At 43.7% G+C, this 12382-nt stretch overlaps 1 protein-coding gene across 1 annotated transcript in view; it reads right to left on the bottom strand.

Moving 5' to 3' along the window:
- The window catches only part of ABCC4 (ATP binding cassette subfamily C member 4 (PEL blood group)), a 315245-nt gene extending 303952 nt beyond the window's left edge, over positions 1 to 11293 (bottom strand). Inside the window, exon 1 of the mRNA XM_077158537.1 lies at positions 11067 to 11293. Within this exon, the coding sequence (XP_077014652.1) occupies positions 11067 to 11140 (74 nt within the window). The 5' untranslated portion in view covers positions 11141 to 11293. The remainder of the gene's footprint in view (positions 1 to 11066) is intronic.
- Positions 11294 to 12382: the final 1089 nt, after the last annotated feature.

The raw sequence follows: 12382 nt of genomic DNA on the forward strand, positions 1-12382 counted from the left end.
CATTCTTTTTCCATGTGAGTACCTTGTTACTGCAGCACCATTTGTTGACTTTTTTGGGGGGAGGGGAGGGGCCAGGAATTGAACTTGGGTCTCCCACATGGCAGGCGAGAATTCTACCACTAAACTACCCTTGCACACCTGATGTCATCATTCTTGACTTTCTATCCTGGCTTCCTTTTAAATCCGCCCAGGGTCAGCTGCCCACTCTACTCCCAAGCCCCTACTGCTCACAATCCTGATCATATGGGAAAAGGAGGCTAGCCATCAGTGTATCCAGCTTTGACCTGACTGTTAGAAAGATTTTCACAACTGTAGGAATCTACAGACTAGAGCAGGGCTGTCCAGGAGAACTTTCCGCAATGATGGAAATGTTCTATATATGTGAGGATAGGAGACGACAAGTTAGGAATTTCTTTTATCACTGTAATTGGTGCACCCTAAACAATACAGAGTGGAAGCTACAATAACAACCAGTTTTTTTTGACAGCACCAAAGTTTTCCTATTTGTTCACACAAGAATATTAACTGAGGGCAGGCCATGGTTGCTCAGTGGCAGACTTCTCACCTGCCATGCCGGAGACCCGGGTTCAATTCCCGGTGCCTACCCATGCAGAAAAAAAAAAAAGACTATTAACTGAGCCACTGCATGCCATGGCTGTGTTAGACACTGGGGACTGTCGTGTAGACCAGGACACCAGAGACCAGGAGCTGCGTATTGACAAACCCCCTTCCTCCCCCATGCTTGGCACAGCAGACGCAGAAGCATTTATGGTCCGTCCCCCCCTGGAATATATAAGCCCGAGGGCAGGGGCACAGCTGCTCCCTTACCACTCTATCCCTAGCACATAGGACCCACAAAGGTAACATTACATTGTGGCTGAAAGCAAGGACTCTGGGCTAGGCTACCTTGTCCCACAGGTATGCTGTTAGGACTTAATAAGCTAACATTTATAACGCACTTAGCTCCCTGCATACACTAAGCACCATATAACTGTTTACAACCTTTTTTTTTTTTTTTTAATCAGCACCCGACCTACAGGAGGAGCACATTCTTTGAATAAACAATTTCAAGGTGCTTGATGATGGGGTCTGGCAGAGCATTTCTGCAGCAGAGCAGAGAGTTAGGGCACAGAGTTAGGGCACTCTGGACAAGAACACAGCATGAGCTAAGGGACCATGAGAGCAAATGTGATGTGTGATAAGAGAGAGCCATCGTCTACTGTGGACCAGGAACAACAGACATTTGGGAAGGAAGGAAAGCTGAGCTGGGACCATGCTGAGGAGAACAGATGCCAAAGCAGCAGCCATCAAGGGCTCCTGAGCAGCAAGCAGCACGAACACGCTAAGAGCACTGCGCTAGAAGCCTGCAGTATACAGACTGGGCCGAGTTAGGCTTCACTGAGAACCTCCTGTCAAGAGCTGGCAACTGACTGATTTCCCTTTGTCACTGACCAGTCCCCTCTGTGCTCACAGATAACTCTGTGAGTGCAAGTCTAGGTCACCAGGCACGGTGCTGCTATTAATAATAAGAGGGAAGTTGCCAAGAGAATCTAGTCCACCGGGACAGTTTCAGACATGGTGCTCTGCTGTGAGACTACTTTCTGGAAGACTCCTTGGGGACATAGTAACATAGCTTACAATTTTCAAAGTACTTCCACAGAGTGGCCAAATTCTGGGTATTAAATTTCTCTGTTTCTTTTTTTTTTTAAAAATAGACACTAATTTCTGTGGGGTAATAAAAATTAAGAGTTAGAACAGGTCACCTCTGCATTCACCAGAGATGGGTACTACACTATTTCCACATTCACTTCTTGGTGACTCCTCATTTGACTGGGGGGTGGGGGGGAGTAGGTGGAAATAGGTCTAGAGAACTATTTATTAACTTATTATTTATTATTAATTTTAAATATAATTTTTGGAACACAATGGGAGATTTAATTTTCAAGTTGCAGAAGATGAAACAGAAGCTCAGAGTGGTTAAGTGTCTGAACCAAGGTCACATAGCTAATAAGTGCAGGATGGTGGACCAGAACCCAGGACTTTGGCTCCAGTTTGACACTCTCTCCATAATGCCCAAATTTTCACTTGCTCCTCCACAATTCCAAATTAGAGAAGCTTGTATTTAAGACTAAAATAATAATTTAGAATCATTCATTAAGCTGATACATATAAGGTCTCAGCAAGGTACTAAGAGATAAAGTTGGGCAAGACATTGGTTTCTGCCTTTGAAGAGCTAACAGTGTAGTAAAAAAATTTTAAAAAGCATAAATGAGTAAAGAATTAAATAAGACCTGACACTTAAGGCAATAACAAAAGACACTATAAAAGGGTGACTTTAAATATATTCCTCATAATCTCCATTTACTGAGGGCTTTATATGAACTAGTAACTTACATTTAATATATCATTTATTATCTATTAAGAATGTATTATTAAAATGGCTGGGTCTAAACATCTCTTAGAACACAGACAAAAGGCAGCATCGCTCTCTAAAGGATTTAGTCTACGTGTGGGCCAAATAAATGGGAGCGAGAGAAAAAGGTATCTTCCATAAGCAGCAAGTTGGTTTTAAAAATTAGGCATGAGTGATTCAGTGGTAGAACCAGGGTTCGATTCCTGGCCCATACACCCCCCCCCCCCAAAAAAAAAAGAGAGAGAGAGAGAATCAGACATAAGGGCTCAAGAGAAGACATCACTCACTAGGTCTGAGGATGTCAGTGATTTACGAAATAAGCACAGCCTCCTCTTAAAGAGGGAAGCAGTGGTATATACCCCGGAAAAACACATTCTTAAACCAAATCCACTCCTGTGAATCCATTATAAGTAGGCCCTTTGGTTGAGGTTACTACAGTTAAGGTGTGGCCCATCTTAATCATGATGGACCTTAATTTTACTACTGGAGTCCTTTATAAGTAGAGTATAATTCAGACATAGTGGGAGAAAGCCACGAGAACCAAAAAGCTGAGCATCAGTGGAATCCAGAGGACAACAGAGATACAAAGAGATGCCGCCATGTGCACTGCTATGTGACAAGCTAACGACCAAGAATTGCCAGCACATAGCCTCAGAATTCCAGTCTTCAGGAAGAAAGCATTGCCTTGTTGACACCTTGATTTGGACTTTTTCCCAGCCTCAAACCACTAGCAAATAAATTCTTACTGTTTAATGCTCCCCCCCCCAAAAAAAGAATGTTATTATTAGTTCTGCATAACAGCTGAACAAACTGTGTTGTTAAATCAGCCCTAGGAATACGTATAAATGCCATACTGGAACTCTGTGACACCAAGACCCATTTAGGCTCAGTCTACAGTGGCAGGCCATTGAAAAATCTTCCTTCTACTACGTCAAACAGGACACAACTTTTGCACAGTCATTAGAGACAAAGAATAAAGTGTGCTGCCTAGTGAAGGATCACTTCAAAATCAAACATTAAAAGAAATGGTCAATTGGGTTTATCACATAATCTCGGTCATAACCTGATTAAACACAACAATAAAAATTTGCAAATAAAAGCAATTTATTAGATAAGCAATTTTATACTCACATACTTTTAGTTTACAAGTATGAGATTTTCACTCAATTACCCTTCCTTAGTTCAATGGATCCAAGAATCCTTGTCTGACCCAGGGTGGAGAAGTAACAGAGGCCAGAGCACAGGCTTGTTCTCTGGAATTTGTCAAACCTGACGCAATGCCAAGCTCCATCAAGTACAACCTGGGTATCCTCCAGATATTACCTGGCCTCTGTAGTCTGTTTCCTCAAGTGTAAAATGAGGACAATGCAACCCTCGAGGTTACCCTAAGGATGAAAAGACCCAGTATCTCTAAAGTACCTAGCACAGATTCCCCTTGCCCTCTCTAGTGTGCTATGGAGCCACTTGCTGAGCACCCACAAGGAAGAAAAAAAAAAAACAAAATAATATATATATATATATATATATATATGATAATGTCTGTAAAAGATTGTTTACTACATATAAGACACTGATCGAAATTTTGAGGAGGCAGTCAAGAAGTACGAGTGACCCAGGGGTATAAACCACCCTGGCAATGTGGGACAGAAATCCTAGGATGAGCTGGGACTCAGCATCAAGGGATTGAGAAAACCTTCCTGACCAAAAGGGGGAAAATAGAAATGAGATAAAGTATCAGTCGCTGAGAGATTTCAAACAGAGGTGAGAGGTTATCCTGGAGGTTATTCTTACTCATTATATAAGATATTCCCTTTTTAGTTTATGGCGTATTAGAGTGGCTAGTGGGAAGTACCTCAAACTATAGAGCTGTGTTCCAGTAGCCATGTTTCTTGAAGATGATTGTATAATGATAAAGCTTTTGCAATGTGACTGTGTGATTATGAAAACCTTCTGTCTGATGCTTCTTTTATCTACAGTATGGACAGATGACTAACAAATATGGATAAGAAATAAATAATAGGGGGAACAAAGGTTAAAATAAATTAGGAAATACTAGTGCTCAATGAGAAGGCATGTATGAGTTTTTTCTTTTTTCTTTTTTTTGTTGGAGAGATGCAAATATTAAAAAAAAAAGATCATGGTGATGAATACACAACTCTGTAATGATACTGTGAGCCACTGACTGTAACCATGTCAAGAACATTTGCATGCTTGTTTATAATAAAAATATTTTTAAAATAATAAATTTAGCCAATAGTATTCAAAGAAAAAAGAAGTGCAAGTGACTATCAGTATTACCTAAATGCATCTGTCTGATCGATGCTTCTCAATGCATGGTCTGAGTTTTAACTATTACCTAAGTCACTGGAAATAACCGTTAAAATGCAGATTTCCAGATCCCAACCAGACCTGCCAGTATCAGATTCACAAGAGTTGGGTAGTTTGAGGTGATAGATGGAGCCCTGTGTCTGCATTTTTTTTTTTTTTTTGGACAGGCATACCAGGAAACATTGCTGTAACAGGTAAACATGACCCTTAACATCTAGAGGAAATGTCATGCTTGCTCTCTGCTGACTCCCATTTTCAACTATTTTTATGTATGTTCATACATAAAGATATCTTAAAATTATCGATCTTTAAATGGGTCTAAAACTTATCTTCCTACCTCCCTGAAGACAGGACTTTATCTTTCTCCCCACAACCTTCTGGCATTCTCTATGTATTGTAAGAAGTCAGTAAGTTTTAGTAAATTCTAACTATTAAAAGCTTGGAACAAGGTTGGAACCCCATGACCAGCCACTCCCTAGCCATAACCACCTCGCCCTTCCTTTGAGTCCTGGGGGCGTTGCATTAACTTCTATGTCCAACCCACAACCCTGAAAAGAGGATACCCATCTTCCAATTTCAAGAAGACTGAGGCTCAGAGACTCACATGTAGACAGCCACACAGAATTTCCAGGGCCGAGAACAGAACAGAACCCATTCAATCCCCAAGTCCAGATCTTCCCACCGTACTTTCATCATTCACCTTTATATCACATCACCCATCACAGAAATAGTTAAAGAAAATATCTGCAGAGGCTTGGCACTCACACAAAAGCCCACAGAAGCATCCTCATGGTGAGAGGTGAAGGGATCCTTGGCCCCATCAAAAAAGGAACAGGCAAGACTTAAGACGCAGGCTCCACTGCATATTGTGCCTTGCGAGTCCACACCAGTGACAACAGAGCAGATGTAGCTTGAGAGACACTCCTCAAAGAGGGGAGGCATCAACAAAATCAGGTGGTCCCCACGGGGGAAAGACAAATGATCCACTTGGCACAATTGAATGGGCATACTAATTAATACCTCTCAAGAGAGAGGTAACATAAGAAGAAATAGGAGATAAACTTATAAAAGTTATTACACTGTTTATTTTGCTGTAGGGAATGAGTAATGAATTTTAATACACCTTTCGGGTATTTTATGACTTGTTTTGGTCTGTAGTATTGTATAATTGCCAAAACCCATCAAACAGAATGCTTAAGAAAGCATTCTCTTGGCTCAAGTCAGAGAAAGAGTCCTGGAAAGCTAACCCAGCCGTCATCAACTACATTTGGATTTCTGACTGTTAATGAAGAAAAATAATGAGGAGATTCATATGAAATATTCTGAAAATAGTACAAGAGTACATAATTTAGAATATTTTCCTATGCATTCATTTTGTCAATATTTACTGAGGGTCTGTTGTGGGAATGCAACCAACCTCCCTCTCTGAAGCATCCACTGCACTCAGCCCATCTGCATTTCCCCCTCATGTCATCAGCTTTCTCTGAGACATGTCTTCTGAGAGTCTTATCTAGACACCAGGAGCAGTTTTCACAACAGCACACATCTTGCAAGCTGACAGTTTACCAACTGAGCCACAGTCTGCATCAGAGGAGCAAGGGTTTGGCCATTCTATGGTGGCTTCAAGTGAATCTGACCCCAGGATCCTCTTCAGTGCCCTCCTCTGGAGAAAGGCCCAGCACTGTTAAAGACCGACATGTGGGCAAAGAGATTCAGAACACACCCTAAGCACGCGCTGGGCAGCACAAGAGCAAGGGCGTCACCAGGCAGCCCACTGCTTCTCACAGGATCCGACAATCCAGGGCTCAGGTGGACATGGTTCATCTCTACCACTTGTTTCCAATCAAAGGGGGAGAGGAGGAATTGTTCCATAAATCATGAACGGAAAAATGGGCTGTTTTAGAAAAAGCAAGGCCTATCATATCAAATACCAAAAGAAATTATAGCTGCCTTTACTGTTAAAAATGGAGCAATAAAATAGCTAAAATAAAATGCATAAGAAGATAATGCTGATCCTGGAATTAAAAAAAAAGTATATATATATATAAAACAAAAGCAACAGGAGAAACCGAAAAGAAAGATCAATATAACTAATGACATAAAACTTCTGAACAAAAATTAAGACAAGTGAAAAACAGGAAAAAAATGTTATTTTTTATGTTATTTCAAAACATAAATACACCTTGGAAAAAAATGCAGACATTTTTAATAGACAATTCAAATAAACAGCCCATAAACGTTAAGAAGTTCAATCCCACTAATCACCAAAAAATTCAAATTAACTTTTCGGTACTATTTTTAATCTATCAAGGTGGAAAAAAAAATTTTTAATTCAATAACCAAAGCTGGCAATGAAATCAGTACACAAATCCTTATTAAGACAATAAACTGATCTAATACTGTTGGAAAGCAACTGGACTTTTACCCACTTATTCTACTTCTCAGAATGTAGAATAAGAAAAGATGCACCAAAATATATGCACACGCATATACATTACAAAATTACTAGAAATAAAACTGTTCAAAAAAAGTGAAAGACTGCATAAATTGCAATCATTAAATACTATGCTTTGCAATTTTCTGAATGCCACAAAGAAATGTTAACTACAGAAAATGAAATTTAAAAAGGAGTCAAGATTCAAAACTATTTTGTTTTGTAGAAAAGCGGTGAATATGTGCGTGCATATGTTATGTATGAAGACACTTAAGTGGGAAAAGACTGAGAAGAAACAACCAAAATATCATCAGGAGGTATATTTAGCTAATAGAAATGTCACCTATATTCCTCTCATTTCCTACAGTTTTAATTTTCTTACAGAGAAAAAATATTGTTTTCCAAAATCCACAATTATCAATAGTCATAACCTAATAACCTACGAGTCCTCTTAGACCCTGTGACTGGTCAAAGGCCATGGATTCTTTTAACCCAACACACTCAATAACCAATTTCTGAGACACAGCGGTTTCAAAAAGAGAAAGAGTTTATTACCAGGCACGTAATACGAGAGCAGGTAGCCTAGCAACCCAAAATCTGTCTCCTCCAACTGCAGTAATCTGGATAGTTTTATTCTAGAAAAAGATGGACAGGGTTTAGGATAATGCTCACTTCACAGTGGCCCCAGATGATGTAATTAGGGGGCGATCTGATTACTGCACATGTGCAGATTGATTACATACTTAGTCACTGACTATATGAAAGAAAATGGCTGAATGAGGTATAGGTGACTTGTAGGTTAAAGTCTAAGCTACTGCACATGTCGGGTGGGCCCGCTTAGGTTAAATTCGGTCTTGGTCATCAAGATAATTTGGGACTTGAAGTGGGTAAATTCCAGGCGGACCCAAGGCCCTTCATTAACGAACATTAGGGGCTGTCTTTAGCGATTACAAAACTCTAAAGTTGAAAAACTAGATAACTAGGTACAGATGAAGGTTAATCACAAGGTTTTTACAATCACAGGGGCAAAAGATAAGGGCTGTATAATCATTATCAGAAATCAAGGCAGCTGGATTACAATTTAGAGATTTCAGGAATTTCTCTGTCTACCCCAAAATGCCAGAAAGCAAAAAGAAATATTTATATAACAATTCAGTAATAAAAATCATCCCTTAAATCCTGATTTCTGGGTTACAACCCCCAGTCCACACTGTGCTACAAAAACATCAAAATTCCAATAACATCATTTGTATGAAAGTTGGTTATTGGCATCATTTGGGTAGGCAGCTACCAGTTCACAAGTTTAGAAAAATGGAATCTGAGAAGAAAAGCAAACGCCAAAATAGAAAACAAAAAGTAGATTTTCTCTACGAGGCGGGCCTTGTTATCCAGCAGCCACCTCCTGGCTGGCTCATTTCAGCTTTCCTGATTGCAGGGAGAAGGGTAAACAAAAAATCACTTAGCTGCCAGAGACTATAAATTTCCTCGAAAAGCAAAAGGTAAGTAAAATAGGACAGCCAACATTGCCCACAATTGTCTTCAAAATATCCTACCTCCCCTTTAACACTTAAATATAATATGCAATCACAATGCCAACAGAAGGAAGTCCTTAAAGCAGCCAGTCATCATTCTGATTCAATCATCATCACCTGGAGTACTTGTTGAACCCGAACCCTCTGAGTTTCTCATTTTCCTCTATCAGTCTTCAGTGGGTCCCAGAGAATTTGCACTTCTAACAAGTTCTCAGGTGATGATGAGATGGACGGTCTGAGTGCCATACCTTGAGAACACCTGCATTAAAGCATGGTAATAGATGTTTCACTTTCATCCTCACCAAAAGCAAGAATTTCCTTTGCAAAACTCCAGCATCCATGAACAAGGGTCTATGTGAAATAGCTTTCTCCAGGCACTTAACATCAAGTACCCCAAAGCAGCAGCCCACTTCAGAGGTTACAAACAGGTTCTGGAGCCAGAACATCCTGCATTTGGATCCTGCTTTGCCACTGTGTGATCCTAAGCAATTTATTCAAACTCTCTGGGCTTCAGTGCCTTCATGTGTAAAACAGAGTAATTAGTTCCTTCCCCTCTAGCTGGACACCTACCCTAGTCATCACCTTCCCCTGTCCTTCATTGCTTCAGTTCCTGCCCTGCAACTACATTTTGAAAATCCACACTTAGACAGTGCTACAAGAGTCCAGGGCCCAACCTGAATTTAATGAGAACGCCTGCCTGCCTGCCTTCAGGTTCTTATTTATGGGCACCACACCCATATTCCTTCCTCCTCTGCTCCCCTGCCTCAAGAGAAGGGCCAAGAGAATTGCGAATAAACTACAATTAAAACAATAGTGGGCGCACTCAACCCCTTGGGATCCTGTAGGTTTTCCCATTTAAAAAAAGAAGGAAACATTAGTCATCAGAATATGTGGAAAAGACGAAAGGGCAGAGATCAGGAAACAAAAATGTCTAATAATCATCCACCGGCGATTAATGCCCAAAGGTTCAAGTCTACGTAGTTAGTACTCACAGCTTCTAGCTACAAACCTGTACTTAGGCAAGTTCAGTCCTCAGACCCCATTTCCTCACCTGCTTGTTTACTCACATAAGAAACATAGCTCTAGGTCCCTCCCAGCTCAGCCACCCTTCCTGACTCCCTGACAGGACCACTGACATCAAAATCACAGATCCTCCCCTGAGACCTAGAGATCCGGGCAAGACCTGTACTACTACAAGGTTACAGGGATCCCCCATCTCCAAAGTTGTTCTCAAAAGTAGCAAAAGTGGAAGTGAAAATTTTAGCAATAGGGAAAGAGACTAGCCAAAGACATACTCCAGTCTTGGCTATGGTCTCACAGTTGAAAGCAAAATGTGGAAGCGGATCTTTCTAGAGATTAATGTTCCTATTCATTATATTAAAAATAAAGTGCCGTTTTACCCACGTGAAATTTGCCACAACTAGGTACCATGGTACAACACAGACTCAAACCCACAATGAGATACACACGGACACAAGAGAGAGAAGGACACACACACACACACACACACACACACACACGGATACCAAGAGAAACTCGAGAACAGAGAGACAGACACACAGCGGGAGCTCCGTAGAGTTGGAACGCAGCTGTCACCTAAGGACTATCGGAAGGGGTGGGGACACTATTGGGAGATGGTGCTGGTCCCGGGCACTAATTAGACTCTGGATCAGATGAAGGAAGCTGTTCATAAAATGCTTATTCAAAAAAAGAGAAAAAAAAAAAGTGCAAATCTAGCGCAGAACTGCGAATCCCTGAGTGGTAGGTGGGAAGCCAGCTAGGGATGAGAGTTTGGGGATTCCAGTACTTTCTCCACCTGGGAAGGCAATCTACCTTCAGGCAGCCTGGGTTTTCCGCGTCCTGCAGCTCTTGCTCCCGGACACTGAGGACCGGCGGGACTGAGAGGTACCGCGGAGAGAGGGGGAGACCCGCACGTGCCCTGCGCCCTCCCAGGTCCCGCGGCTCCGCGTCAGTTCCTGGGTCCAGCGCCCAGCCCACGGGCTCCTCTCCCGCCCGCGCCGCACACCAGGGCGCAAGCAGGCGCCCCGCGGCCGGCGACGAAGGCGCGACGGGCGGCCCCACCCGCGGCAGGAAGCCCCGGCGTGGATCCAAGGACACGGGCGGAAACCGCTCGCGACGCTCGGACCCAGGCCCACCCACCACCAAAAGAAACGCAGAACAGGAGGCTAGAGCCCCGGGAGAGAGCCTCCGCGGTCGCGGATGGCGGAGCGGCGGTGGGGGGGGGAAGAAGGGAGGGGAGAAACGGACTGCCAGGGCAGGATGGGACAGGTCGTGCCCACCGGCACGAGCGGCGGGAGGGTGACCAGCTCCGGCGGAGTGCGGCGGCGGGGCTGCTCACCAGAAGAACACGCGCGAGCAGAGGTTCGCGTTCTGCAGAGGGTTGGGTTTCACGTCCGGGTACACCGGCAGCATCTCGCCGGTAAGGAAGGGCGGGTACAGGCCGGGGTCGCGTTGCTCCCGCGACACTTGCGGCTCCCGCCGCTCCCGCTGCTCCTGGTGGCCTCGGGTGATTCGCTGGAATACCGAGTCTGCTCCGCAGCAGTCAAAGAAACACCCGCTTCCGGAAGCTGGCCGCCGGCGGCACGCCCCGTCCCCGCCTCCCAGCCCTCGCGGCCTCCGAGAGTGCCCCCCACGCGCCTGGGGCCCGGGAGCCTCGTGCAGTGGCCGAGCGCGGCCCACGGGCCACCTGGTAGTGCAGCTGGAAGGGATGGCAAGCTAAGGTAACAGGCTAAGAGGCCTGGGGTCTGCGCGCAGTGCAAGGCGAGGGGGAGCCGACGTGGCTGTATGGACGCGGTTAGGCAAACAGCAAAGCGTGGAGAGCCCGTGCAGTCAGCCCGCACGAGGGAGAGGTCCGGCGGCGCGGAGGCACCCACGTGTTGAGACCTGAACGTAAGCTTCACTGAAGTTCAAAGATGAGCGCCAAGGCACCCACACACAAAGTGGCGACGGGAGGCATCGGCTCCTGCCCTGCCTTGCTTCTCAGAAGCGCCCCCCGAGGCTGGCATTTTAAGAAGATCTGGCGAAAGCTGCAGCTTGAGCAGCCCTCACCCCGGCGCGGCGCGTTGACCTCACCAGGAGCAAACAAGTGTACTGTGAAAGGTTCTCCAACCTGCGAGCCAAACACATGAGCTCGTGCAGTCAGGGTTTCACACAATATCTTTGTAGAGCTGCAAAGCCCTAAAAAAATGGAAGTCAAAGAAGATTAGCAAAACCCAAATGATTTTGGAGGATGAGTGAATGCTGTCACTTGGGGGCCAGGCTTTTGGCATTACAAGCTGCATTGTTTGGTGGACTTCTGTGGAGTTTTTGCTGCTCTCTTAGACTGGGAAAGGGGTATATGAGGGGAGAGAGACTATCTTATGATTTCTTTGATTGCTCTCTCAGACTTTATAATAACAGCAGCAAAAGGAACATATTACAGAACACCAGTTATATGCATTTCTGGGTACCTTACCTCTTTAATTTCTTGCAAAACCCCATTGTAGAAGGTATTGTTATCCCTATTTTCAGGTGAAGGTGAGGCTCAAGAAGAGAACTCGTCTAAGGTCCTAAGAGTTAGTAAATGATGAAACCTAATTTGGATTCAAGCTAGTATGTGTGGATGGTCAGTGCGTATGAAAAGTACCCAGAAAACTGGGTTGAATGATTGTAGGG

Source organism: Tamandua tetradactyla, chromosome 4 (genome assembly GCF_023851605.1).
Source record: "Tamandua tetradactyla isolate mTamTet1 chromosome 4, mTamTet1.pri, whole genome shotgun sequence".
NCBI lineage: Eukaryota > Metazoa > Chordata > Mammalia > Pilosa > Myrmecophagidae > Tamandua > Tamandua tetradactyla.